This window comes from Heteronotia binoei, chromosome 16, assembly GCF_032191835.1.
Source record: "Heteronotia binoei isolate CCM8104 ecotype False Entrance Well chromosome 16, APGP_CSIRO_Hbin_v1, whole genome shotgun sequence".
Lineage (NCBI taxonomy): Eukaryota > Metazoa > Chordata > Lepidosauria > Squamata > Gekkonidae > Heteronotia > Heteronotia binoei.
This window is the reverse complement of record NC_083238.1, coordinates 60751336-60778379: the sequence shown is the minus strand read 5'-3', so window position 1 is coordinate 60778379 and position 27044 is coordinate 60751336. Positions and strand designations below refer to the sequence as shown.

Sequence of the window (27044 nt, the reverse complement as noted above, 5' to 3'; positions counted from 1 at the left end):
TCAAAAAAATTGCTTGTGGCAGGTCCCAAGAGATGGCTGAGGTTACTCTTCCACAAGCATTTCTGCAGCCACTCCTGGGCCGGCTACTTGAATTGGGCCCCCCCCCTTTCACCGTACCTGTGTGTCTGTTGGCCCAGGGTTGGCTTCTGGGTAGAATTGTGCTGTGAAAACCGGCTTGGTCTCGTGCATAATTCCTGAAGGGATTGAACATGAAAAAGAAAGGGGAAAAAAAGAAGATTTGCTTATTAGTATTCCCTTCTTAGAAGCAGAGGGCAATTGAATGTCTGCTCTTGAGAAACTTGCACCGAACTAGTAGGATTTGGATACAGAGTTGAAATTCATCACATTCCAGGCCTACGGGCTGTTGGAGTGAGTGACTCAGCACACCTGGACACTAGAGGGGGAATGTGACATCACCCTAAGGGTGTACAGGTATGGCCCTTGAATGGGGTCTCTCTCTCTGTCTTTACCTGGGAGTTGGTTTTGATCAGAGGTGGCCAAACTGTGGCTCTTTCACACACACTGTGTGGCTCTTGAAGCCCCACGGCCCCATTGGCTGGCTTAGAGAAGCCAGTTTGGTGTAGTGGTGAAATCCACAGGGGAGAACCGGGTTTGATTCCCCACTCCTCCACTTGCACCTGCTGGAATGGCCTTGGTCAGCCAGAGCTCTCGTAGGAGTTGTCCTTGAAAGGGAAGCTTCTGTAAGAGCTCACTCAGCCCACACCCACCTCACAGGATGTCTGTTGTGGGAGGGGGGAAGGTAAAGGAGATTTTGACCACTCTGAGATTCAGAGTATAGGGCGGGATATAAATCCAATATCTTCTTCTTCTTCTTCTTCAAATCACTTCTCCAAGCCAAGTCAGCCAGTGGCTTGGAGAATGCATCTGAAATTAAAATTGCTTTCTTTCCACTTCTCCCTCACTCCTCCCCATCTATTTTCCTTCCTTCCTTCCTTCCTTCCTTCCTTCCTTCCTTCCTTCCTTCCTTCCTTCCTTCCTTCCTTCCTTCCTTCCTTCCTTCCTGCTCTCAAATATCTGACATTCATGTCTTGACTCTGTGAGTCTTACGTTAAGCAAGTTTGGCCACCCCTGGTTATGATCTCCTGCTATTCTCTCCCTTAAGGAGTCTCAGAGTGGTTTCCTCTCCCCACAACTGAGGCACCTTGTGAAGCAGGTGGGGCTGAGAGATCCCTGAGAGAACCATGATTGGCCCAAGGTCACCCAGCAGGTTTATGGTGGAGGAGGAGTGCGGAATTAAACTCGGTTCTCCAGATTAAAGCCTGCTGCTCTTAACCACTTCACCACGCTGGCTCTCTTTAGATTAGATTTCTCTTTGATCGTTTTCGCACACAGCTTACCTCGCAGTCACAATCCTGTTCCCTCCGCAGCGTCTGGTCGGATTTCCCACCATCTGCGCCGAAGTTACAGGAAGTGCCATGGCTTTTGCGTAGCAAACGTAAACCGCTAAAACCCAGTTTACATTTGCTACGCAGAAGCTGCAGCACTTCCTGTAACTCTGGCGCAGATTGTGGGAAATCCGACCGGACGCTGTGGAGGGAACAGGATTGTGACTGCATGGTAAGCTGTGTGCGAAAACGGTCTTTCTCTTCTTTCAACTCCAACCATAAAGTGAACTGGATCTACCTGAATAAATGTAAGTCCCCTCCCCTTTTGGGGGGGCATTGTATTTCTTGAGAGATTTATTTACTGCTCTCACAATCATGCTTCTGCGACTGGCCAAAATTCTGCTATGTTAACCAAATATCCCAATACGGACAGTGTTTTAGCTACTCGGGGTATGAGATACTCCCCCCTGCCCTGAGCATCACAGAGTTGTTCATTGCCTTTTGAGCAAGATCTGAAACTCTCAATTTCAAGCACTTCACAGAAAATGGCAAGTCCAACAAACGGGCCATTGAGCCAAATATTCTCTGCACTGCGAATAATCAGCAATGGAACTTCATTACAACAATATACAGGATGTGCAACAGATTATCTTCATTCTCGTCTTTCTTTAAAAAAAAACCCCGAAAAACTCTTAATCCCCTCCATTGCAGAAATATGCCTTTCCCCTTATATCTGCACAACAAAAGGAGCTGAAGGGAAAGAAAGAAAGAAAGAAAGAAAGAAAGAAAGAAAGAAAGAAAGAAAGAAAGAAAGAAAGAAAGAAAGAAAGAAAGAAAGAAAGAAGAGAGAGAGAGAGAGAGAGAGAGAGAGAGAGGGAGGGAGGGAGGGAGGGAGGGAGGGAGGATGAGCTAGGGATTCAGAGAATCTGTTGCGCATATTATTACAACGTTATAATGACAGCTGCTAATTTTAAAAACAAAAGGACCGATTCCTCCCTTGCAGTTGCTCTGCCCCCAGACTTCTGCTTTCCTCGGATCAAGCAATCAATTCCCCACCAGTTGCTGTGCAGCCACATTTTGACTTGCAGCTCCTTCCAATCTCCCTCAGAGCTTCCGAATCTCAAAAAAAAAAAAAAAAAAAATTGAGCACGAAGCTGCAAGGGAAATTAGAGGGCGCTGCAAGTCACAATGTGTCCGCACAGCAACTGGCGGGGAATTGATTGCTTGATCTGAGGAAAGCAGAAGCCTGGGGGTGGAATGACTGTTAGCGAGGAATTGGTGAAAGTCTCCCAGAGGTAAAGTTGCCAAGTCCAATTAAAGAAAAATCTGGGGACTTTCGAGGTGGAGCCAAGAGACATTGGGGGTGGAGCCAGGAACAAGGATGTGACAAGCATAATTGAACTCCAAGGGAGTTCTGGCCATCACATTTAAAGGGACAGCACACCTTTTTAAATGCCTTTCTTCCATAGGAAATAATTAAGGATAGGGGCATCATCTTTTGGGGCTCATAGAATTGGACTCCCTGGTCCAATCATTTTGAAACTTGGGGGGTATTTTGGGGAGAGGCACTAGATGCTATACAAAAATCTGGTGCCTCTACCTCAAATAATAGCCCCCCCCCAGAGCCCCCAATACCCACGGATCAATTCCCTATTATTCCCTATGGGAATCGTTCTCCATAGGGAATAATAGAGTGCCCAGTAGACATTTCCAAACCAGGGCCTCCAAACCAGGGAATCCCCTGGCCCCTCCCTCTCTCACACACACAAATACTTACTAGATCTTCTTCCTGCGGAACTTTGCTTGCTGTGAAAATGAAAGCAAAAGAAAGGGAGGGGCCGTTCTCTATGGAAACTTACTGACCCTTTCCAATGAAGCCCTTCCTGTTTCCTGCGCAGACTTAAAGGGGCACACATTTTACAAACGGATCAGAAGCTCTACAACAACATGATGCCTACACGTATGTTATCTCTCTCCCCCCCTGCCCCCGCTTCCGGATTTTTTGAGAGTGGGGGAGGAGGCTGCAAATTCAGGGGTCCCCTGCCAGGGCGGGGGGGTTGGGAAGCCTACCCAGAGGCAGGAGCAGGAAATGGCCACTGTGGGGAAAATGGCTGCCGCGGGAGTGGGCCCAGGAAGACCTGAACTTCCACACTCACACAACAGCCCTCCACGCTCTGCTGCAGTCTTTCCCAAACTTTCAGAGCAAAGCAGGTTTAGGAAACATTCAGGGAAAGCCAGGAAACTCCAAGTGATGCACAAATGCACCATTTTTGGGTGGGGAAGCAGGCAAACAAAAAGCTTCCCAGCAGCATCGATGAGGGGACAAATACCCTGTGTGAAAACGGCCTCAGAGGCCAGAGGAACATCAAAATGAACTCCAAATTTAATCTGAAATTTGCTGGATTGACGTGTCTAAAACAGCCCCTACTGAGAGTATAAATGGAGCAATCAAGGAAAATGTTGATTCAATCGTTTTGGGGGGGGCGTTTTTTTTCCATGGTGGTGCATTCTTGGGAGAATAAAAGACCATATGGAGTGGCTGATGGTGAGTTTGGGAGCTGTCAATCAGATGGTGGGTGTATAATTATCAGCAATTATCGGACAAAAGTCGTTAGAACTCTACGGAAGAGATAACAGGGTGTAGATTAGTAACTGCACCAAAATTAGTTCTCTTAAACGCCATCGGTTGCTGAGTAAGAGCAAAAAATATCGAGTAATACACGAACAACTTCAAAAATGCTCACTGCTCCAAATTAGAAGAACAGGAGCCAGCTTTCCCTAGAAGAGGGACTGTGGAGGGTTTTGCGTTCTCTGAAAAGTAAGCCAAGAGCAACTAAGATATCCACAAGAGACTGGCAGATTCAGCTGGGGAGGCAGGACGGAATGAAGCAGCAGAACAAGGTTTGACTCTAGTAGCACCCTGAAGACCAGGGGTGGCCAAACATGCTTAACATAAGAACCACGTAGGACAAAGGCTGGATATTTGAGAACTGCAAGACATGACGGAAGGGAGGAAGGAAGGAAGGGAGGAAGGAAGGAAGGGAGGAAGGAAGGAAGGAAGGAAGGAAGGAAGGAAGGAAGGAAGGAAGGAAGGAAGGAAGGAAGGAAGGAAGGGAGGGAGGGAGGGAGGGAGGGAGGGAGGGAGGGAGGGAGGAAGGAAGGAAGGAAGGAAGGAAGGAAGGAAGGAAGGAAGGAAGGAAGGAAGGAAGGAAGGAAGGAAGGAAGGAAGGAAGGGAGGGAGGGAGGGAGGGAGGGAGGGAGGGAGGGAGGGAGGGAGGGAGGAAGGAAGGAAGGAAGGTGGGGAGTGAGAGGTGGAAAGAAAGCAACTTCCATTTTAAATGCATTCTCAAGCCTCCTGCTGGCTTGGCTCAGAAAAGTGATTTAGAGAGAGAAATGCCTTCTCCAAGCTGGCTGATGGGGAGGGGAGGGAGGGCTTTGAGAGCCACACAATATGTGTGAAAGAGCCGCATGTGGTGCAGTCTCCTTTGGAATACTGTGTACAATTCTGGTCACCACACCTCAAAAAAGATATTATAGTATCGTAAAAAGTGCAGAAAAGGGCAACAGGAATGATTCAAGGTTTGGAACACTTTCCCTATGAAGAAGAAAGGTCAAAACGCTTGGGGCTCTTTAGCTTGGAGAAACGTCGACTACGGGGTGACATGATAGAGGTTTACAAGATAATGCATGAGATGGAGAAAGTAGAGAAAGAAGTACTTTTCTCCCTTTCTCACAAGACAAGAACTCGCGGGCGCTCAATGAAATTGCTGAGCAGTCGGGTTAGAACGGAAAAAAGGAAGTCCTTCACCCAAAGGGTGATTAACATGTGGAATTCACTGTCACAGGAGGTGGTGGCGGCTACAAGCATAGCCATCTTCAAGAGGGGATTGGATCAACATCTGGAGCAGAGGTCCATCAGTGGCTATTAGTCACAGCATATTATCAGAACTGTCTGGGGCAGTGATGCTCTGTATTCTTGTTGCTTTGGGGGGAGGGTAAAGTGGAAGGCTTCAAGCCCCACTTGTGAACCTCCTGATGGCACTTGGGTTTTTTTATTTTGTCCACTGTGTAACACAGAGTGTTGGACTGGATGGGCCACTGGCCTGATCCAACATGTCTTCTCTTATGTTCTTATGACTGAGTTGAATAAATGGTGGATTTAAAAAAAATCCCAAGAGAAAACCCACTTCTGTTTGTCCTAGCATGTCTTACTACAACCTCGGTGCTGTCAGGAACAGGCCCTCCCCTTGTTTTTACAACCTCCTCCATTCTATCTGAAAACTGACACAAACTGTAGATTGGGGGATTTCCCTAGTCACCAGGGATGGGCACGGACTGAAACACAAAGCAAAATTCATCACAATTTTGACCTGTTCACGGTTCGCCAAGTGAAGTTTGTGACACAAAATTCTGTCACGAACTCCCACAAACGTTTACAGCACTTTACGGCGGTTCACGGATAGAGCAGAAAGCCAAAGTTTAAAGAGAGGCAGGCTGATCACTGTCAGTCAGCTGTTTGGGGGGCTTTCTGCAAACCCCATTTAAAGGGACTTTCAATAGGGTTTCCTGGCCCATGAACCAATCCTCTGAGAGCTTACAAAAAAGCACCTTGTAAGCTCTTGGAGGACTGGCTACATTTAGGGGTGTGTGGCCTAATATGCAAAGGAGCTCCTGCTAGAATTCCATCCCTGGGACTGACACCACACAATCACCTTAATGGTAAGATAATGCGGGGTACCAGGAAGTATCAAAGAGGTCAATGAACAGCCTGGTGGAAGAGTTCTGTCTTACAGGCCCGCTGGATAGGGTTGCCAAGTCCAATTCAAGAAATATCTGGGGACTTTGGGGGTGGAGCCAGAAGACATTGGGGCGGAGTCAGGAACAAGGGTGTGACAAGCATAATTGAACTCCAAGGGAGTTCTTGCCATCACATTTAAAGGGACAGCACACCTTTTTAAATGTCTTCCTTCCATAGGAAATAATAAAGGATAGGGGCACCTTCTTTTGGGGCTCATAGAATTGTACCCCCTGGTCCAATCATTTTGAAACTTGGGGGGTATTTTGGGGAGAGGCACTAGATACTACAGTGAAAATTCAGTGCCTCTACCTCAAAAAACAGCTCCCCAAAAAACTCCAGATCAATTACTCATTATACCCTATGAGAATCGATCTCCACCTAGGAAATAATGAAGTGCTCAGCAGACGTTTCCCTCCCCCACCTTGTTTCTGGCGACTCTGAAGCGAGGAATTGGCATCTGTACTCACGAGTAGCTGTCAACTTCTTCAAAGTAACACAGACACACCATCCCAAGAGGAAGTCTTTAAATTGGAGACTAGAGCCTCCAAAGGCACATGGTCCTCTGGGGACGGGGCTTCCCCCCTTCAGCCAGCTGACTGGGGGTGGGAAGGAGCTTGGGAATGTGGAAGAACCCCCGCTGGGACCTGGGGATTGGCAAGCCTACCGCTGGATCAATGAACAGCCTGGTGGAAGAGTTCTGTCTTACAGGCCCTGCGAAATCTCAATACCATTCAGGAATTAACCAATGAAAAATAGCTGGTGGCGGCTGAAGGATTCAAGAAGAGGGCATTCTAGGTAAGGAGCAAGCTCTGCGGAGGAACGGCTCAGCATACAGTTCATCTTTCCCTGTCTCATCACATCTTTCACGGGTACCCGGACAGAGAGAGAGAGAGAGAGAGCCTCACCTCATTTGTTTGATCATTGGCATTCACAAAGAGAGGCTTCCAGCCAGGAGGGAGGGAGCTGCTGTCAATCGCATAGCCGTGATTCTGAGCCGTAATGAAGGCCTGTCCATTTCTCATGTTCACAACCGGTTGGTTCTGTCCTCTAAACAGAGAGATGAGCAGATTGAGCACACAGAGAAGCGGGGTGGGTTGGGGAGGAGGAGGGAGGGGGCACGGAGGGCAAGAGAAAAGACCACAATTAAATCATCGGCTGGCACATGCAGAACTGTAACATACGGCAATGTGCATTATTGACAGGCAGGCCTCATTTTGAGCAGGAGATAGGCTTGCTAAGTCCAATTCAAGAAATGACTGGGGACTTTGGGGGTGGAGCCAGGACACACTGGGTGTGGAGCCAGGAGCAAGGGTGTGAAAAGCATCATTGAACTCCAAAGGGAGTTTTGGCCATCACATTTAAAGGCCATCACCTTTTCAATGCCTTCCTTCTCTAGGAAATAATGGAGGATAGGGGCACCTTCTTTTGGGGCTCATAGAATTGGACCCCCTGGTCCAATCTTTTTGAAACTTGGGGAGTATTTTGGGGAGATGCACTGGATGCTATACTGAAACTTTAGTGCCTCTACCTCAAAAAACACAAACACCACCGAGCCACAGATACCCGCATATCAATTCTCCATTATTTCCTTTGGGAATAAGTCTCCATAGGGTTCCCATAGAGTTTCCAGCAGACATTTCCCTCCCCTCCCCCTTGCTTTCTGATGATCCTAAATCAGGGGGGGGGCCTCCAGACTGGGGGATCCCCTGCCCCCACCTGGGGATTGGCAAACTTAGCAGGAGGTCACAGGAGCAGAGCTCTGGAACTTCTAAATTTTATTGTGCGCTTTCTTTCTTAGCCCACCCCCTAAATATTTTCTTTTGGACTCCATTGTTCAAACCCCCTGTGAGAATTTTGCTGAAAGTTCTCCCAGAAGCTGCCCTTTGAAGGACAACTCTGCCAGAGCTATGGCTGACCCAAGGCCATTCCAGCAGCTGCAAATGGAGGAGAGGGGAATCAAACCCGGTTCTCCCCGATACGAGTCCGCATACTTCACCACTACACCAAACTGGCTCTCTCAGCAAAGGGTTCACAATCTCCTTTATCTTCCTCCCCCACAACAAACACCCTGTGAGGTGAGTGGGGCTGGAGAGGGCTCTTGCAACAGCTGCCCTTTCAAGGACAACCTCTGCCAGAGTTATGGCTGACTCAAGGCCATTCCAGCAGCTGCAAGTGGAGGAGTAGGGAATCAAACCCGGTTCTCCCCGACAAGAGTCTGCGCACTTCACCACTACACTCAACTGGTTTGGGCAGAGTTGTAGCTCAGAAGCAGAGCCTCTGCTTGGATGCAGAAGGTCCCCGGTTCAGTCCTCTAGCATCTCCAGTTAAAAGGACCATGTGATGTGGCAGACCTCTGCCTGAGACCCTGCAGTCTGACTCGGGAGACAGGGGATGGTGGCTCAGTGGTAGAGCATCTGCTTGGGAAGCAGAATGTCCCAGGTTCAATCCCCGGCATCTCCAACTAAAAAGGGTCCAGGCAAATAGGTGTGAAAAACCTCAGCTTGAGACCTTGGAGAGCCACTGCCAGTCTGAGTAGACAATACTGACTTTGATGGATCGACGGTCTGATTGAGTATAAGGCAGCTTCATATGTTCATATGACTAGACAATACTGCCAGTCTGAGTAGACATTACTGACTTTGAATGACCAGTGGTCTGAATCAGTATAAGAGAGCTTTGTATGTTCAAATGCCTCCACAATCATCTCAGCAAGAACGAAAGTTAATAAGGAATGCCTCCTTTCCTGCAGACATATATATTTCCTTCCTTCCTTTTGGCTTCATGTAAAGAGGGCAGGGAAACAATCTTTGAAATATCTGCCTTCAGGGTACCTCCATGTTGTGGTTGGATTTAGTGATGCAATGAGCTTTTGCCTGATGTACTTTTAGCACACTAAAATACATATTCTTGTCAGGCTTTAAGCACGCCTGTTCAAAATGGATTTTATTTCTTTACATCAGGGGTGGCCAACAGTAGCTCTCCAGATGTTTTTTGCCTACAACTCCCATCAGCCCCAGCCCATGCTGGCTGGGGCTGATGGAAGTTGTAGGCAAAAAACATCTGGAGAGCTACCATTTGCCACCCCTGCTTTACATTATTTATATTTTAACTTTCCCACAGGGATCAGACTGAACAAAGATGGAGTCTGGTAGCACCCTGAAGACCAACAAAGTTTTATTCAGAATGTCAGCTTTCATGTGCTGGAAGCACACTTCCATCAGGCTATAGGATGGAATACTACAGAGAAGGGGAAAGTTAAATGCGGAGAAAAAGTTATCTCCTCAGGCCCAATTCCATCCCAGGGGGTTTTTTGTAGCAGGAGCTCCTTTGCATATTAGGCCACGCACCCCCTGATGTAGCCAATCCTCCAAGAGCTTACAGGGCTCTTAGAACAGGATCTACTGTAGGCTCTTGGAGGAGTGGCTACATCAGGGGGTGCGTGGCCTAATATGCAAAGGTGTTCCTGCTACAAAAAAATAAAGTCCTGTTCTATCCTATTGTCTGATGAAGTGTGCTTCTAGCACACAAAAGCTGACATTCTGAACAAAACTTGGTTGGTCTTCAAAGTGCTACCGGACTCCCCACTGTGTTCTGTTGCTTCTAACCAACAAGGCTGCCCGCCTGGATCGAGACAGACTGAGTTAGTACGATCAACATAATGGGACATTCAGTGAACAATGCACTGGGATCGGGATTGTAGAAGTCTGGAGCCCACCCCCAATTTTTTTTAAAAGCACTGATGCAAAGTACAATAATGAACACGGCACATTAAATGACGCAAACATAACATAGCAAGATCCTGCTGACAGCGAGGCATGCACAGCAGTATAAGCCACAATCCCTAATAATTTATCTTCACAAGAAGCTGCCTTGTATTGAATCAGACTTTTGGTCCATCAAGGTTGGTATTGCCTACTCAGGCAGGCAGCTGCTCTCCAGGGTCTCAAGCTGAAAGGTCTTTCTCATCACTCACTGCTTGGTCCTTTTAACTGGAGATAAGAACATAAGAGAAGCCATGTTGGATCAGGCCAATGGCCCATCCAGTCCAACTGCTGCCAGAGATTGAACCTGGGACCTTCTGCGGGTCAAGCAGAGGCTCCAACACTGAGCCCCATCCAGGTAGCTTTGTAAAACCATTTTGTACAGTGCAACCCTACTACTCGGCTAAAAAAGCCATCCGGAGGAACTGGCTGGCCTCTGTGTGAGACAGGAGGCTGGACTAGATGGAAACTCACTGGTCTGATCCACCAGGGCTTTTCTGATGTTCTTATGGAACCAGCTCCATTGTCCTCTTCTCAAACCAGAGGTGCCAATCCCTGCACCGAACTAGTCCTGTACCTCACAAGCATCCAAAGAACTGGACAAAGGAAGGAAGAGTGTGGGCCAAACATGGGCAGTGAAGGAAGAAGGAAAGGGGCTACACAGCTCTCTTCTGCAAACTCCAACCTGCTTGATTTATGCACTCTATCATGACCAGAGTGTGGCAAGTACAATCCAGAAGCACGGTTTGAGTATGTAATGGTTCTAGAATAATAGAATCATAGAGTTGGAAGGGTCCTCCAGGGTCATCTAGTCCAACCCCCTGCACAATGCAGGACACTCACAAATACCTCCCCCTAAATTCATAGGATCTTCATCGCTATCAGATGGCCATCTAGCCTCTGTTTAAAAACCTCCAAGGAAGGAGAGCCCACCACTTCCCGAGGAAGCCTGTTCCACTGAGGAATCGCTCTAACAGTCAGAAAGTTCTTTCTAATGTTGAGTCGGAAACTCTTTTGATTTAATTTCAACTCATTGGTTCTGGTCCTATCTTCTGGGGCCACAGAAAACAATTCCACACCATCCTCTATAGGAAAGCCCTTCAAGTACTTGACGATGGTGATCCTATCACCTCTCAGCAGCCTCCTCTCCAAGCTAAACATGCCCAGCTCCTTCAACCTTTCCTCATAGGACTTGGTCTCCAGACCCCTCACCATCTTCATTGCCCTCCTCTGGACCCGTTCCAGCTTGTCTAGATCCTTCTTAAAATGTGGTGCCCAAAACTGAACACAGTTCTCCAGGTGAGTTCTTACATGCACAGAGATGTGTGCGACTGCAGCGTCTCTGTACCTGTTGGCCATGGGCATTTTGTATGAAGAAGCCCCGCAGCCAGTCCCATGATGAGATTTCCCAGACTGATTCCAAAGAGAGGCTCTTGACGGTCACTCTCCAGAACCTGGACAGAAGAAAGCACCTGCAATCAACAGGGACTAAACTGGGACTCTATAAAGATAAATAACAGAATGCAAAAATAACAGTAGATGTTTTCCTGCATATATTTGGTGTTTTAGAAGACCGAATTATTTCCCAAACCATATCACCGGCTCCTTTGCTTTAAAAATTAAGGGACAGGGAGAAATGTCTCATAGCACAGATATTTCTTGCAAAGAGTGACAGTGATTAGGAATCCTAGAATCATAGTTGGAAGGGACCTCCAGGGTCATCTAGTCCTACCCCCTGCTGGGTGTAGTGGTGAAGTGTGCGGACTCATATCAGGGAGAACCGGGTTTGATTCCCCACTCCTCCACTTGCAGCTGCTGGAATGGCCTTGGGTCAGCCATAGCTCTGTCAGAGTTGTCCTTCAAATGGCAACTTCTGGGAGAACTTTCAGCAAAATTCTCACAGGGGGGTTGAACAATGGAGTCCAAAAGAAAGTATTTAGGGGGTGGGCTAAGAATGAAAGCACACAATCAAATTTAGAAATTCCAGAGCTTTGCTCCTGTGATCTCCTGCTAGGGTTGCCAATCCCCAGGTGGCGGCAGGGGATCCCCCGGTCTGGACGCCCTCCCCCTGCTTCAGGATCATCAGAAAGCAGGGGGAGGAGATGGAAATGTCTGCTGGGAACTCTATTATTCCCTATGGATACTTATTCCTATAGAAAATAATGGAGAATTGATCTACAGGTATCTGGGCCTCTGGGGGTGGCTGTTTTTGAGGTAGAGGCACTAACATTTCAGTGTAGCATCCAGCGTCTCTCCCCAAAATACCCCCCAAGTCTCAAAAAGATTGGACCAGGGAGTCCAATTCTATGAGCCCCAAAAGAAGGTGCCCCTATCCTTCATTATTTCCTATGGAAGGAAGACATTTAAAAAGGTGTGCTGTCCCTTTAAATGTGATGGCCAGAACTCCCTTTGGAGTTCAATGATGCTTGTCACACCCTTGCTCCTGGCTCCGCCCCCAATGTCTCCTGGCTCCACCCCCAAAGTCTCCTGGCTCCACCCCTAAAGTCCCCAGATATTTCTTTGGTGTAAAAACAATTTTTATTATTCTACAACATATTATATCACTATTTCATTTTCTTCTCTCAAATATGTCAATATGTTGCATCACATTTCCACATCCCCTCCTCCCTTTCAAGACTTCCCCAGTGTTACTTACAATATAAAAGCAATAAAGGTAATTTAACATTTAAAAAAAACTGTTTAAAAAAAAGGAACTTATACTTCTTGATGGTTATTACCTCATGCGATTAATGATCCAATATATTACTAAATTAAGTCATATTATCTATCTTATTATAATCTTTTAAGAAAGAACAAAATATTTTTTCATACTCTCATTTTAACTATCATTCTTGTCTCAGTAAATTAAAAATAGCTGATAAACAAGTTATCCATTATCAAATATCACCAAGTGTTCTTTCACTCTCCAATGTTCTTCCACATAGTTCTGAAACTTTCGCCATTCATTATTAATTTTTTCCAAATCAAGTTCCTTTAGTGTTCTTGTTAATTTGTCCATTTCACTCCAGTGCAAAGTTTTCATAACCCAGTCCCATTTTTCTGGAATTTTATTTTGCTTCCACAACTGCGCATACAATGTCCGTGCAGTTGAAAGCATGTACCAAAGTAATGTTCTATCTTGCTTTGGAAAATAGCACAAATATGCATGCCAACCAAAAACCTTTCCATGGCCTTCTAATGTTAATAATTTTCTGTTTAATAACACTATCCAATCCTTAATCCATACCAAACGAACTGCATCATGATATAGTCTTAAATCCGGTACTTGGAAGCCTCCCCTTTCTTTAGCGTCTGTCAGGATCTTCATCTTAATTCTTGGTTTCTTGCCAGCCCATATAAATTCCGAAAGTTTCCTCTGCCACTTATGAAATTGTTTATCTTCTTTCACTATTGGTATAGTTTGAAACAAGAACATTATTCTTGGTAATACATTCATTTTTATTGCCGATATTCTACCCAGGACAGACAAATTCAACTTATTCCATTTTTGTAAGTATTACAGTTCTGATGTTTTCTCTTAATTGCCTTCTGGGGAGAAACCCTGCTTGTTCCTCTTTAACAAAACTATTCAAATGCTGCTTCAGGCGTTCTGCTAAAATTCTAGCATATATTTTGTAGTCATTATTTAGCAATGAAATTGGTCTATAATTTTTTACATTAGTCACATCTCTGTCTTCTTTTGGTATCAACGAGATTACTGCTTCCTTCCAAGTATTAGGTATCTTCCCATCTATTCTTATAATGTTATTGAACGTCCTCATTTTCATTTACTTGGAAAAAGGCTTTAGTCTCTTTTTGCAGAGATTCTACTACCCCATCTTTCTGCAGTAAATCTTCATTTATTCACCATCTTAAAGTCTTTTTGGTAGGTTTCGCAGACCACATTATTGGATTATGATCTGCTCTTATTTTCGTAAGAATCTCTAATTTTTTTTGTTGTAAGTCCCAAATTTTTTGTACTCCATAACATATCAATCCTTGAGAAAGAGTTATGTCGAGCTGAGAAGAAGGTATAGTCTCTAACTGTGGGATTTTTCTCCCTCCAAATGTCTACAAGATTTTCTTGCTTGGCTAATTCAAAAAAAGACTTCAGTAGTTTACCTTCATTATTCTTCTTCCCAGATCTGTCCAAAATATTTTTAACTGTACCATTAAAGTCTCCCATTAACATGATTTGCTCATATGTCTCTTGATCAAGTTGCTGCATAATGTCCTTAAAAAAAGAATCTTTTGCTCCATTAGGAGCATACAGTCCCAATAGCAAAGTCTTCTTGTGGTTCATCATCACTTGCACTACAATATATCTACCATCATCGTCCTTAAAAATCAATTTTGGTTCCAATTCCTGTTTTACATAAAAACCACGCCTCTTTTTTTCTCCTTAGCCAATGAAAAAGATTCCATACCAAATTGCTTATTCCACAAATATTTGTAATCCAATTGTTTAATATGTACTTCTTGTAGACAAATTATGTTACATTTTTGCTTCCCAATCCAATGAAAAGTTGCCTTTCTCTTTTGTGGTGAATTAAATCCATTTACATTCCAAGATAATAATTTGTAATCCATCATGGTTTTCTATTTTAATCTGAACCTCTAAATTCTTTATTCTCCACCAAAAACTTCTCCATCTCCTGAGTACTTGTAATGGTAATCCTCTTCCCCTTGTATTCAAGAACCAATCCTTCTGGGAGAATCCATCTATATCTCATTTGACTCTCTCTCAATTGCTCAGTCAGTTTTTTATATAATCTTCTGTCACTTAAGACTTTCCTTGGTAATTCTTTCATAATTCTATCACTGCCTTCCACAATCAGCTTGCCTTCATACTGTTTACTTAGAATTCTTCCCACCAAGTCTCTTGTTACACATCTCACTACCACATCTCTTGATAGTTTATTTTTCCTTGCATATTCTGAATTGACCCTGTAAATATAGTCATAAAAGTAATTAGTCTCCTCAGGATCATCTCCAACATATTCAGCAATAATCCTTATTATGTATTTCCTTAAATCACCATCCTTTTCAAGCACACCTCTCAAACGTATCTGATTTTCCATTGATTTGCAGTACTGCAGTACTGCTTGGTCCTGCAATTTTTTAATAGTGGAATCCACTGTATTAATTCTTTCATCATGGTCTTTCACTTTCTCTTCCACCTCTTGGATTTTTTTGATACTGATTTAAACTCTTTACTGAGAACTTCTATATCTTTTTTTTAATTCCTTCTTACAATCACTTATAGAATCTTTAATCTAGTTTAGACAATCTAGCTTCCATGGCATCCATCTGTTCTTTTTTATCAGCCTTTTTGCCCTCTTCTAGTGTCTTGGGTCTTGTCTGTAATGGTTTCTGGGCTGAAATTACTGCCTTCCCATTATAAATATAGGCTTTACAACTGAAGTCACCAAGTTTTTTTTAAATGGTCTAGTCTTATAGATTAGGGCATGCCCTTTCAGAAAGCCCAAAATCGCCATCCTCCTATGCCCCTGGGTCCAGATATTAATTTTTAAAAAGTTATAATTTCCCAAAATGGTGCTTGATGTTTCTCTATGTTTTAGTCCTAGGGGGGCTTAAAAAAACCTGTAGTCTTCCCTTCCCTTGATGGCCTCTTCCACCCACACTTGCCACAAAGTCTCATTATCTATGGTTGTGAAGTCTCACGATGTTCCCAGACGTCATTTCCTGTAATGACTTGTTGATCTGCAGTTCTTCCACTCTCAGGGGGAGTGACCATAAAAATTCCAAACAATATCAGCTTTTGCCTTTTTTAGCCTTATATCTGTTTAATTCAGTCCAAGATTTCCCCCTCCTCTTTCTTCTTTATTATTACAAGTTGTTTATGTGTCCAGACCTTCATTTGCCTTCCAAATATTTCCCAATTTAGTCCCGGAGCAACAGATAAAAATCTCTTTACCTTTGAAGACCCGACATCAAACACACTGGTCTGTTTCTCATCCACGATTAATTATCCCTTAAGAAGCTTGGCACACGTTGAATTTATGTCGATTTAATGACCCCAGATACCCTCTATAGACGTTGGAAGCGGTTCTTCTCCGGAGACTCTTCAAAGCCAAAAAGAAACACCCCCCTGGGATTTCTCGTTAGCCAAAGTACCTCTCCTCAGAACTTTAAGCATATCTTGGCCATCATCTTGTCTAGATGATGTAGACAGCAGGTATTAAAACACCTTCTCTGTCCAGAATAGAGGGTCTGGTGAGCTCCCCCACTGGAAAGCTCGTCAATTCTCCATGAAATCCAAACCGGAAGCCTAGTCCCCAGATATTTCTTGAATTGGACTTGGCAACCCTATTTACCAGTTTCTCCAGTTTTTCCAGCTACACTCCCAAAATGTTTGCTCAAGTCATTCAAAAGAGACTCAGTTCTAATGTAAACTAGCAAAGGATGCGCAGAGAGCAGTTTAAGAATGCATATGGAACAGCGGTCCATCAGTGGCTATTAGCCACAGCTTATCGCTGGGACTCTCTGTCTGGGACAAGTGATGCTCTGTATTCCTGGTGCTTGGGGGGGTGCACAGTGGGAGGGCTTCTAGTGTCCTGGCCCCACTGATGGTCCTCCTGATGGCACCTGGGTTTTTCTGCCATTGTGTGACACAGAGTGTTGGACTGGATGGGCCATTGGCCTGATCCAGCAGGGCTTCTCTTATGTTCTTTTGTGTGACACAGAGTGTTGGACTGGATGGGCCATTGGCATGATCCAACATGGCTTCTCTTATGTTCTTATGTGACACAGAGTGTTGGAATGGATGGGCCATTGGCCTGATCCAACAATACTTCTCTTATGTGACAGAGTGTTAGACTAGATTGGCCACGGGCCTGATCCAACATGGCTTCTCTTATGTTCTTATGTTAATAGAGATTTAAGGAATGCACATGTCTCCAAGTTATGTTACTGCTTTGCAAGATGGGAACCATAGTTTCTGGTTTGCAGGAATGCAACACATTGGTCGTTTTCGCACTTAGCGTTTGCTCCCCTTATTCCTCGGCGCAATTATGTCCGGATCATTTTCCTCGTTTTCGCACATTGCCTCTTTAGTGGAGTCGCTTTCCATGAAGCCCCAGCTCAAATCGTTTTTGCACTAGCATCGACTTGAGTTCGATGCCCTGTCAATCATTTTTTTTAAGCGCAAGTCTAATTGCGTAACAACGTAACAACATAACAACGTAACAACGTAAACAGCATCACGTGTGCCGCTTCTGCTTATGGAGTGGCTGCAGCTGTAGTATCCTCCACAGCCCTTTATGTATTAACAGAAGCATTCCCCCTCCCCAACACAAATTCCAGAGTTGCGTGTGTGTGTGTGTGTGTGTGTGTGGCAGCTTCTTCCCTTCCCAGCCTCGATCCCTCTCGGGTGGCGAAGCTGGCATTTCCTCCGCGCTCTTCCCCCTCCCCGGCTGGCGCTTGCAGCTGCAACGGGGACCTGACTGACTCCTGCTGCCAGAGCTCCCCCCCCCCCCCGCCCCATTCTCTCCTTCCCCTTCTGTGGCGCGTGTGAAGAGCAAGCTCGCGTCTGTTTTCTAACTGAGCGGAATGTAGCCAGGGAGGAGAATGCAGGACTCCAACTTCCCATTTTATACATGGCGATTTTGTGCAGGTCCAGAAATGCTGGTGGCACAGCTGAGGGAGGCATTGCCTTTTTAAAACACACACACATGAACGCTTTGGCCCACGCCGGCACTAGATTTCCCCCCCCCCCAACAATGTATAATGTATAATGCAATTTCGAAGTTGCGAAATAACGCAACAGCGGAAAAGCAACCTCACATACCCGCCGCTTCAGGAGGGTTTTTTTTTCTATTTGTTAATTTCGAAATATCGCTATTACGCAAGAAAGATGAAGTTTTTTTAAAAAAATGGCCGTGCGGGCACTTTTGGGAAGCGCCGCGAACGGCTGATGATTGGCCAAGGGGGTGGATGGGGTGGGAGGACGGAAAGGGAGAGGGTGACGCCCACAAAGCAGTCGATCCGGCGTGGATGGATTTCCCACAGCAAACTCCAAGGAGTGGATCCGGTGTGGCTCCGGAGGTTTTCAAAAACTCCGGAAGGAGGTGGATCTAGATACTCCGGCGTGAAACCCCTGCAGCACCGGAGCAAGACGCAGCGCCGGAGCAACAGGTGCGAAAACCAGGAAAAGATCCGGAGGTAAATGGGGTGCTACGCCGGAGTAAACGCTAGTGCGAAAACGGCCATTGATCAGGAGAGAAGCTAAGGCACATTATCTACCTTTCTAACATTTTCAATGAGCTCTTTTGCTTGGGTTGGGTCCCCAGGGCCACCAGAAATTAAAAGTCCATCGTAGTCCATGTTGGTGAAATCATGATTCCAAGGAACCAGATGCACCTCAGCACCTCTCTGGAAAGAAAAAAACAACAACAAAGATCAGGAATCTGGACTTGTGACACTGATGCCATCTAATTCAGTGGTGTTCAAGAACATGGTGTGAGACATCAAAGGGTAGAGACAAATTCAAGTACTTTCTTTGGTTGCAAATGCCCAGGGACAGGGCTTTTTTGTAACAGGAACTCCTTTGCATAATAGGCCACACACCCCTTATGTAGCCACTCCTCCAAGAGCTTATAGTAGGCCCTGTAAGAAGAAGAAGAAGAAGAAGAAGAAGAAGAAAAAGATATTGGATTTATATCCCACCCTCCACTCTGAATCTCAGAGTCTCAGAGTGGCTCACAATCTCCTTTACCTTCCTCCCCCACAACAGACACCCTGTGAGGTGGGTGAGGCTAAAAGGGCTCTCACAGCAGCTGTCCTTTCAAGGACAACCTCTGTGAGAGCTATGGCTGACCCAAGGCCATTCCAGCAGGTACAAGTGGAACAGTGGGGAATCAAACCCGGTTCTCCCAGATAATAGAGCTATGGCTGACCCAAGGCCATGCCAGCAGGTACAAGTGGAGGAGTGGGGAATCAAACCCGGTTCTCCCAGATAAGAGTCTTCACACTTCAGCACTACACCAAACTGGTTCTCCAAGAACCCTGTAAGCTTTTTGAGGATTGTCTACATAACAGGGGTGTGGCCTAAAATGCAAAGGAGTTTTTGCTGCAAAAAAGCCCTGCCCAGCAAGAAGAAGGAGGAGAAGGAGAAGACAACTGTAGATTTATACCCCGTCCTTCTCTCTGAATCAGAGTCTCAGATCAGTTTACAATCTCCTTTATCTCTGGATTCATGCCTATTGACTTTCTGCATGGTTGACCTAGGTAAAGGGAATGAACATACTCCACACATACCCAGAGATTCTCTCATCTTTAGAATTCTCCATTCCTGATTAGAAAAAGGTATCAGACAGAATGAGACACACCTGCCCTATTTTTTTTTTTTAACCAAACTCCCCGCCCCCTCATCTCTGCTCCATTTTTGTCCTGGTTGCTCAAGCTGCAGAGAGCCAAAGCATCACCGAAAAATGCACTTGGAGAAGCCACATGAGTTAATTCCGTAGAAGAGAAAGCTTTTAAGGATTTACCTTTACTAGCAATCGAATGGCGTTGTGCTTTAATCCACAATCCACAGCGACCACTTTTATTGGATTTCCTTTGCCATACACTTTGACCTCCTGTCGAAAGGAACAAATGTACGCATGAACATGCTTCAGACTCTCTCGGCCCCTCAAGGTCAGTCTTGTCTACTCAGGCTGGGAGCCGCTCTGCAGGGTCTCAGGTGGAGATAATTCCCATCACCTCCCGCCTGGTCCTTTTGACCGGAGATGCTGGGGATTGAACCGAGGACCTCTTGATTGCCAAGCAGGTACTCTACCACTGAATCATGCCCCCTAATTTTTTTTTAAAGTTTAGAAAAAGAAACAACTGAGCGGACACTGATTGATTCCCAGTTAGATAAGAAGTAAGCAGCATAACATCAGTGAATTATCAAAATGTAACCACTTTTGGCGTGCTTGGCATATTTTTGAAAGATGGGCCTGTGACGGAACCGGCCCGATCCTGCCTTCAGACCCGGTCCCGTCAGCTCCCTATTGAGTCGCCAACTCCTGGAGGGAGCTATTTCTCCTCCTGCCCCTTGGGCTCGCTGCCACCACCTGCTCAGTCTAGGGATTCCGATTGAGAGGAACAGGACTCCCAATCCCCCTCTCCAGCTATGAGGCTAGGCCTCAAGGTCCTCTGCCACCCTGCACTTGGGTTTCACAGAGACCTCAGCACTTCTTTGGGGCACCCCTGGAGGATTGGCACCTTATCCAACTGCATGCCTTCCTCCTTGCCTCAGGGCCCCCTTTATAACGCAGCGTGGTCTAAAGCGGTTTGGGGATCTATGTGGTACAGAGATTGACTGCCAGCATTTAAAACAGCAAAAAAATATTTATTTAAAAGAGAAAAAGAAAGGGAAAGAAAAACAAAACAAAAACAGTTGCATTTAAAAAGTTAGCACAGCACAGCACCCGTACAGCAAACAGCCTGACAAACAAAATGTGTTATAAACGCATTTTACTGTCCCTGATCTAAACACGCCCTGCCTTTTTGGATGACTTACTTGGTCTTACTGCCTGGAGGCCTCATTTTCCTGAGCAGGCCTCCCCCACAGGCAGGAGCTCACAGGCAAGCAACCTCTCTTCCAGAGCGCCAGCTGCAAACTGCCTCTCTTCCTGCCTAACACATGCCAAGAACAAAAGAACTTCCTGCCGCTCTAGGAGACTTTCCCCCTAGCGTTGTTGGTTTGGCTCTGGAAGGGAGGGAGGGAGTGAGGGGAAGGCTAGGCCGAAGCCTGCTTCGCAGTTTCATGCTCCTTCCCAAAGAAGCACCAACATTGACTAAGATGGCGTTTCTCCACAGGGACCATTAAGTATATACAGATATCCCTACATCCTGCACAGTATTGCTAATCATAGTAGTAGTAGAAGAAGAAGAATATACTGGATTTCTACCCCACCCTCTACTCTCAATGTTAGAGTCTCAAAGGAACTCACAAGCTCCTTCGCAGTGAAGGAAGGGATCTTCTTCCAATGGTTCGAATTTTCCAAAGGAAAACTGCTCACTTGGTAGGAAATAACATTTTAGAACCTTCTGGGACCTTCTGCATGCAGAGCAGATGCTCTGCCACTGAGCCACATTCCCTTCCCTTCTCCAAGCTCTATGGTCAGTGGGATCCAGTGGTTCCCTTCCACTAGGAGGAATTTTCTAGCGAAGGAAGGGATCTTTTTCCAATGGTTGGAATTTTCCAAAGGAAAACTGCTCACTTGGTAGAAAATAACCTGTTAGAAATTTGGACTCTGCTGGTTCAGCAGTCACTGACTAGTCTTCAGGACTTTAAGATTTTAAAATGATGCTTCAATGCACTTTGCCTGATGCCTCCTACCAAGAAGGGCTTCTACCTCTGGTGCCTTCTACCAAGGGAGGGCTTCTAGAGTCCTGGCCCCACTGATGGACCTCCTGATGCCACCTGGTTTTGAGACACTGTGTGACAGACTATTGGACTAGATAGGCCACTGGCCTAATCCAACATGGCTTCTCTTAGGTTCTTACATCTGGGGCAGTGATGCTCTGTATTCTTGGTGCTTGGGGGGCAATAGTGGGAGGGCTTCTAGTCTCCTGGCCCCACTGATGGACCTCCTGATGGCACCTGGGTTTTTTGGCCACTGTGTGACAACAGAATGTTGGACTGGATGGGCCATTGGCCTGATCCAATATGGCTTCTCTTATGTTCTTATGACACAGAATGTTGGACTGGAGGGGCCACTGGCCTGATCCAACATGGCTTCTCTTATGTTCTTAAGAATACTTCCCATCAACAAGCAACATGCCATCCTTCTTCCTTGCCCAACCCACCAAACCTGAGACAGCTGCCACAGAAAACACAGGCTCTCTCCAAATCTGCATCTGATCTGCTGCTGAGCAGGCTATTTTTACTCTTTTAATAACCCCCCTTTTCATCAAGCTCCTTTTGGCACACAGATATTTCACAGCTGGAAGCCTTCATGATAAGATGTTCATCTCCTCATTGAATCATTTCCCAGGTGAACGATCGCTATTCGGGAGAGAGACAGAAGGTTCTCTGAGGGAAATCTGATCGGAAGGGTGACAGAAATGCAGGCTTAAAAGGGAAGGATCCATTCAGACCAGAGAGGACTCAGTGGATACTACCAAACCTCCTCAATGCCACCAACTTCTTGGCAGACCTGGAGTACAGTGTGGTGTGGTACAGTAGTTAGAGTACCAAAACCCTGACCTGGCTAGCCTGACCTGGCTAGTCCAGATCACGTGATAGTATCGCTTTACTCTGCTCTGGTAAGACCTCACCTGAAGTATTGTATTCAGTTTGGGGCACCACATTTTAAGATGGATCTAGATAAGCTGGAACGGGTCCAAAGGAGGGCGATGAAGATGGTGAGGGATGTGGAGACCAAGTTCTATGAGGAAAGGTTGAAGGAGCTGGGGATGTTTAGCCTGGAGAGGAGGCGGCTGAGAGGTGATAGGATCACCATTTTCAAGTACTCAAAGGGCTGTCCAATAGAAGATGGTGTGGAATTGTTTTCTGTGGCCCCAGAAGGTAGGACCAGAACCAATGGGTTGAAATTAAATCAGAAGAGTTTCCGGCTCAACATTAGGAAGACCATTCTGACTGTTAGAGCGGTTCCTCAGTGGAAGAGGCTTCCTCAGCAGGTGGTGGGCTCTCCTTCCTTGGAGGTTTCTAAACAGAGGCTAGATGGCCATCTGACAGCGATGAAGATCCTGTGAATTTAGGGGGAGGTATTTGTGGGTTTCCTGCATTGTGCAGGGGGTTGGACTAGATGACCCTGGAGGTGCCTTCCAACTCTATGATTCTATGATTGTATCCTGTCAGATCGCAGAAGTCAGATCTATTCAGGGTCAGCCCTGCATACTATTTGGAAGGGCAGTCTCCAAGGAATACCAGGGCTGTGACACAGGGACAGTCAACTCTGAAATGTTTCTTGCCTTAAAAACAAGTCTAGCTCCCCACCTAGAGGTCCATAACGCTAAAGGGTTGCCAGAAGTCAGCAGCGACTTGACGGTACATCCCCTCCCCACACATTAACTGTGGAGATGCTGGGGATGGAACCTGGGACCTTCTGCATGCCAAGTAGATACTCAACTGCTGAGCCAAAGCCCTTCATAGAATCATAGAATTGAAGGTACCTCTCTCCCTAAATTCACAGGATCCTCATTGCTGTCAGATGGCCATCTAGCCTCTGTTTAAAAACCTCCATGGAAGGAGAGCCCACCACCTCCTGAGGAAGCCTGTTCCACTGAGGAACCGCTCTGACGGTCAGGAAGTTCTTCCTAATGTTGAGCCGGAAACTCTTTTGATTTAATTTCAACCCATTGGTTCTGGTCCTACCTTCTGGGGCCACAGAAAACAATTCCACACCATCCTCTAGATGACAGTTCTTCAAGTACTTGAAGATGGTGATCATATCACCTCTCATCCGCCTCCTCTCCAGGCTAAACACCTCCAGCTCCTTCAACCTTTCGTCATAGGACTTATTCTCCAGACCCCTCACCATCTTTGTCGCCCTCCTCTGAGTCTGGACTCTGGACCCGTTCCAGCTTGTCTATATCCTTCTTAAAATGTGGTGCCCAAAACTGAACACAGTTCTCCAAGTGAGATCTTACCAGAGCAGAGTAAAGCGATACCATCACATCACATGATCTGGATGCTATACTTCTGATCAGGACTTCTTTGTAGAAAAATCCCAGCAGTAACTCATTTGCATATTAGACCACACCCTATTTACATATTAGGCCACACACCCCTGACATCACCATTGTTTTCCACTGTGTTTTTACAGAAAAAGCCCAGCAGGAATTCATTTGCATATCAGGCCACACCCCCTGACACCAAGACAGCCAGAACCGCTTGTGCGTTCCTGCTTTAAAAAAAAGCCCTGTTTCTGTTAATACAGGAGCCCCGTGGCGCAGAGTGGTAAAGCTGCAGTACTGCAGTCTGAACTCTCTGCTCATGACCTGGCTTCGATCCCAGCAGAAGCTGGTTCAGGTAGCCGGTTCAAGGTTGACTCAGCTTTCCATCCTTCTGAGGTCGATAAAATGAGTTCCCAGCTTGCTGCGGGGAAAGTGTAGATGACTGGGGAAGGCAATGGCAAGCCACCCTGTAAAAAAGCCTGCTGTGAAAACATCATGATGCAATGTCACCCCAGTCGGAAACGACTGGTACTCCTCCCTCCCCTCCCCGTTAATACAGCCCAAGATTGTATTTGCCTTTTTAGCTGCTGCATCACACTGTTGTCTCATGTTCAGCATATGGCCCACTAAGACCCTCCATCTTTCCAGAAACCAGTTGCAAAAGCAGGCAAAGTAGAGGAAAGTTGGACTGCAGATATGCCTTCAACAAATGCAGCCTCTCACTGTTGCATGGGAATTAAAGAAAAGAAAATCAATCCTGTCTAACCTACCATTGATAAGAAAACGCCTCGACATTCCCCCATCTTGATTTACATGAAAACAGCCCTTTGCTGGGACATCGATTATCATGTCCTATAATTACCACCAATGAAGAGCTTAGTTAATTGTCAGCTTTATTTGTGATGTTACTTTATAAGCCTATAAAGCGAAGTTATAAAGATAATGAGATCACAGGAGTTCTGTTAATCTTTCTATATCTCTTTTTATGGATGCTATTTTCAGCTTCTTTAAAGCCATCCTTCCTCGGTAATGGCAGAGGCGATCAACAGCTCCTGGCCTTCGCGGCTTATTTATTCTGCAAAACGGTGGAAACCGAAATTCAGCATTAGATCTTGAAGATCACAAAAAAGCAGTTTGGTGTTTTTTTGATTCTATGCAGACGGTGGCTTTTATCCAAGAACCAGCAGTGAACATTGAAATCAAGGGAGGAAAAGAATAAAACACACACACACACACAAGGTTTTTAAAAATTCACAACTTGGACTGCTAGGCAGCTATCCAAATCAGGTCTACTTGATGGGGCATTCTTAGGACTCGACTGATCATTTCCATTAAAGTTATCTTGAATAAATTGTTACACCATTTTTTCTATGTAATCTAAAGCTTGCGGTTTAATGGCTTGTGTTTTGACGCTGCGGTTTGTAATTGTAAGCTGCTTCAAGAGGGACTCTGAAGAGGCGGCATAAAAATGTTCTGAATAAACGACTCAAATTACTATGTTTTGATGAAATTAAGTTGGAAAAATGCGGGCTCTTGGCAGTAAAAGATACAAAGACGCCTACTTGACAGATGCCTCTTGGCAGTAAAAGATACAAAGACGCCTACTTGACAGATGCTTCAGTTGTTTGCCACTTCAGAGAGTTCTGTTCATTTGCGAGTTTGACACCAAGCTGCATTTTCAGTGGCAGCTTCAAATTTCGTTATGTCTAAGAACACAAGAGAAGCCGTTGGATGAAGCCAACAGCCTATCCAGTCCAACACTCTGTGTCACATAAGACCATAAGAGAAGCCATGTTGGATCAGGCCAGTGGCCCATCCAGTCCAACACTCTGTGGTTCACAGTGGCCAAAACCCAGAGGCCATCAGGAGATCCATCAGTGCCCCCCCCCAAGCACCAAGAAGATAAGAGCATCACTGCCCTAGACATAAGAACATAAGAGAAGCCATGTTGAATCAGAACATAAGAGAAGTCAACACTCTGTGTCACACAGTGGCCAAAAAACCCAGATGTCATCAGGAGGTCCATCGGTGGGGCAAGATACTAGAAGCCCTCCCACTGTGCCCCCTCCCAAGCACCAAGAATACAGAGCATCACTGCTCCAGGCATAAGAACATGAGAGAAGCCATGTTGGATCAAGCCAACAGCCCATCCAGTCCAACACTCTGTGCTTCACAGTGGCCAAAACCCAGGGGCCATCAGGAGGTCCATTGGTGGGGTCAGGAGACTAGAAGCCCTCCCACTGTGCCCCCCCCAAGCACCAAGAATACAGAGCATGACTGCTCCAGACATAAGAACATGAGAGAAGCCATATTGGATCAGGCCAATGGCCCATCCAGCTCAACATTCTGTACCACACAGTGGGCACCACCCAGCATCTGCCTTAAAACACTTCTTTTTTGAGAATTGTCGTAACAAGATTTGCTGTAATTCGTTTGGGAGCAGCGGAGAGGCTGGTTGCCTCCAAATTGTTTTCCAGCCAGCTCACAAAACGTTTGGTGCCCCAAACCAAGAGCGACCACAGCTATAATCAGCCCGCTTGTCGTTTCAAGTTTGCTCTACAGACCCATCCTCCAAGGCAGGGGGCCTGTCCTCGCGCTTCTAGAAGGAAACAGAACCTTTACCTTGGTTGAAACTTCAGCAACCAAGTTCCTCTTGTTTGGGTCCAAGAATTCCACCGGCTGGCCCTCAAACTCAATCTTCCCCAGAACAGTTCCCTGATGGAAGGAAAGATTAAAGAGGTGAATGCCTGCCAGAAAGACAGGTACCAATGAGCCAAATCACTCAGGAAGAAGAAGAAGACTGCAGATTTATACCCTGCCCTTCTCTCTGAATCAAAGACTCAGAGCAGCTCACAATCTCCTTTATCTTCTCCCCCCACAACAGACACCCTGTGAGGTGGGTGGGACTGAGAGGCCTCTGACAGAAGCTGCCCTTTCAAGGAGAGAGTGGCTCACAATCCCCTTTATCTCCTTTCCCCACAACAGACACCCTGTGAGGTGGGTGGGGCTGAGAGGCCTCTGACAGAAGCTGCCCTTTCAAGGAGAGAGTGGCTCACAATCCCCTTTATCTCCTTTCCCCACAACAGACACCCTGTGAGGTGGGTGGGGCTGAGAGGGCTCTCACAGCAGCTGCCCTTTCAAGGACAACTCCTGCAAGAGCTATGGCTGACCCAAGGCCATGCTAGCAGCTGCAAAGGGGGGGCGGGGTGGGAGGGGCTCCACGCGATGACATCTAGCATGAAGAATTGTTCTAGCGTTCTAGCTATTATAATTAGCCCTAAAAATGCCTTTTCGGTATATTATGGATTTTGGTTTTTGCTAATGAATAAAAACGGCTTTTGTGGTTTTCATCTACCTTGTCTCGAATTATCTTAGACAGCATTCTGGTATCAATACCGGAAAGAGCCGGAACCTGGAAGAGAGAAAACACAACATATGGGCAGTTAGACATTTAGACTTGGAAAGGTGCGGGAACTAGCTCCC

General features: G+C 46.0%; 1 protein-coding gene across 1 annotated transcript in view; it reads right to left on the bottom strand.

The window, feature by feature from the left end:
• CPS1 (carbamoyl-phosphate synthase 1) overlaps positions 1-27044 on the bottom strand; it is a 244199-nt gene that overhangs the window by 175099 nt on the left and 42056 nt on the right. The window contains 9 exon segments of the mRNA XM_060257389.1: positions 118-194; position 6502; positions 7050-7191; positions 11254-11290; positions 11293-11359; positions 18171-18299; positions 19418-19507; positions 26184-26276; positions 26917-26973. Coding sequence (XP_060113372.1) covers positions 118-194; position 6502; positions 7050-7191; positions 11254-11290; positions 11293-11359; positions 18171-18299; positions 19418-19507; positions 26184-26276; positions 26917-26973 — 693 coding nt within the window.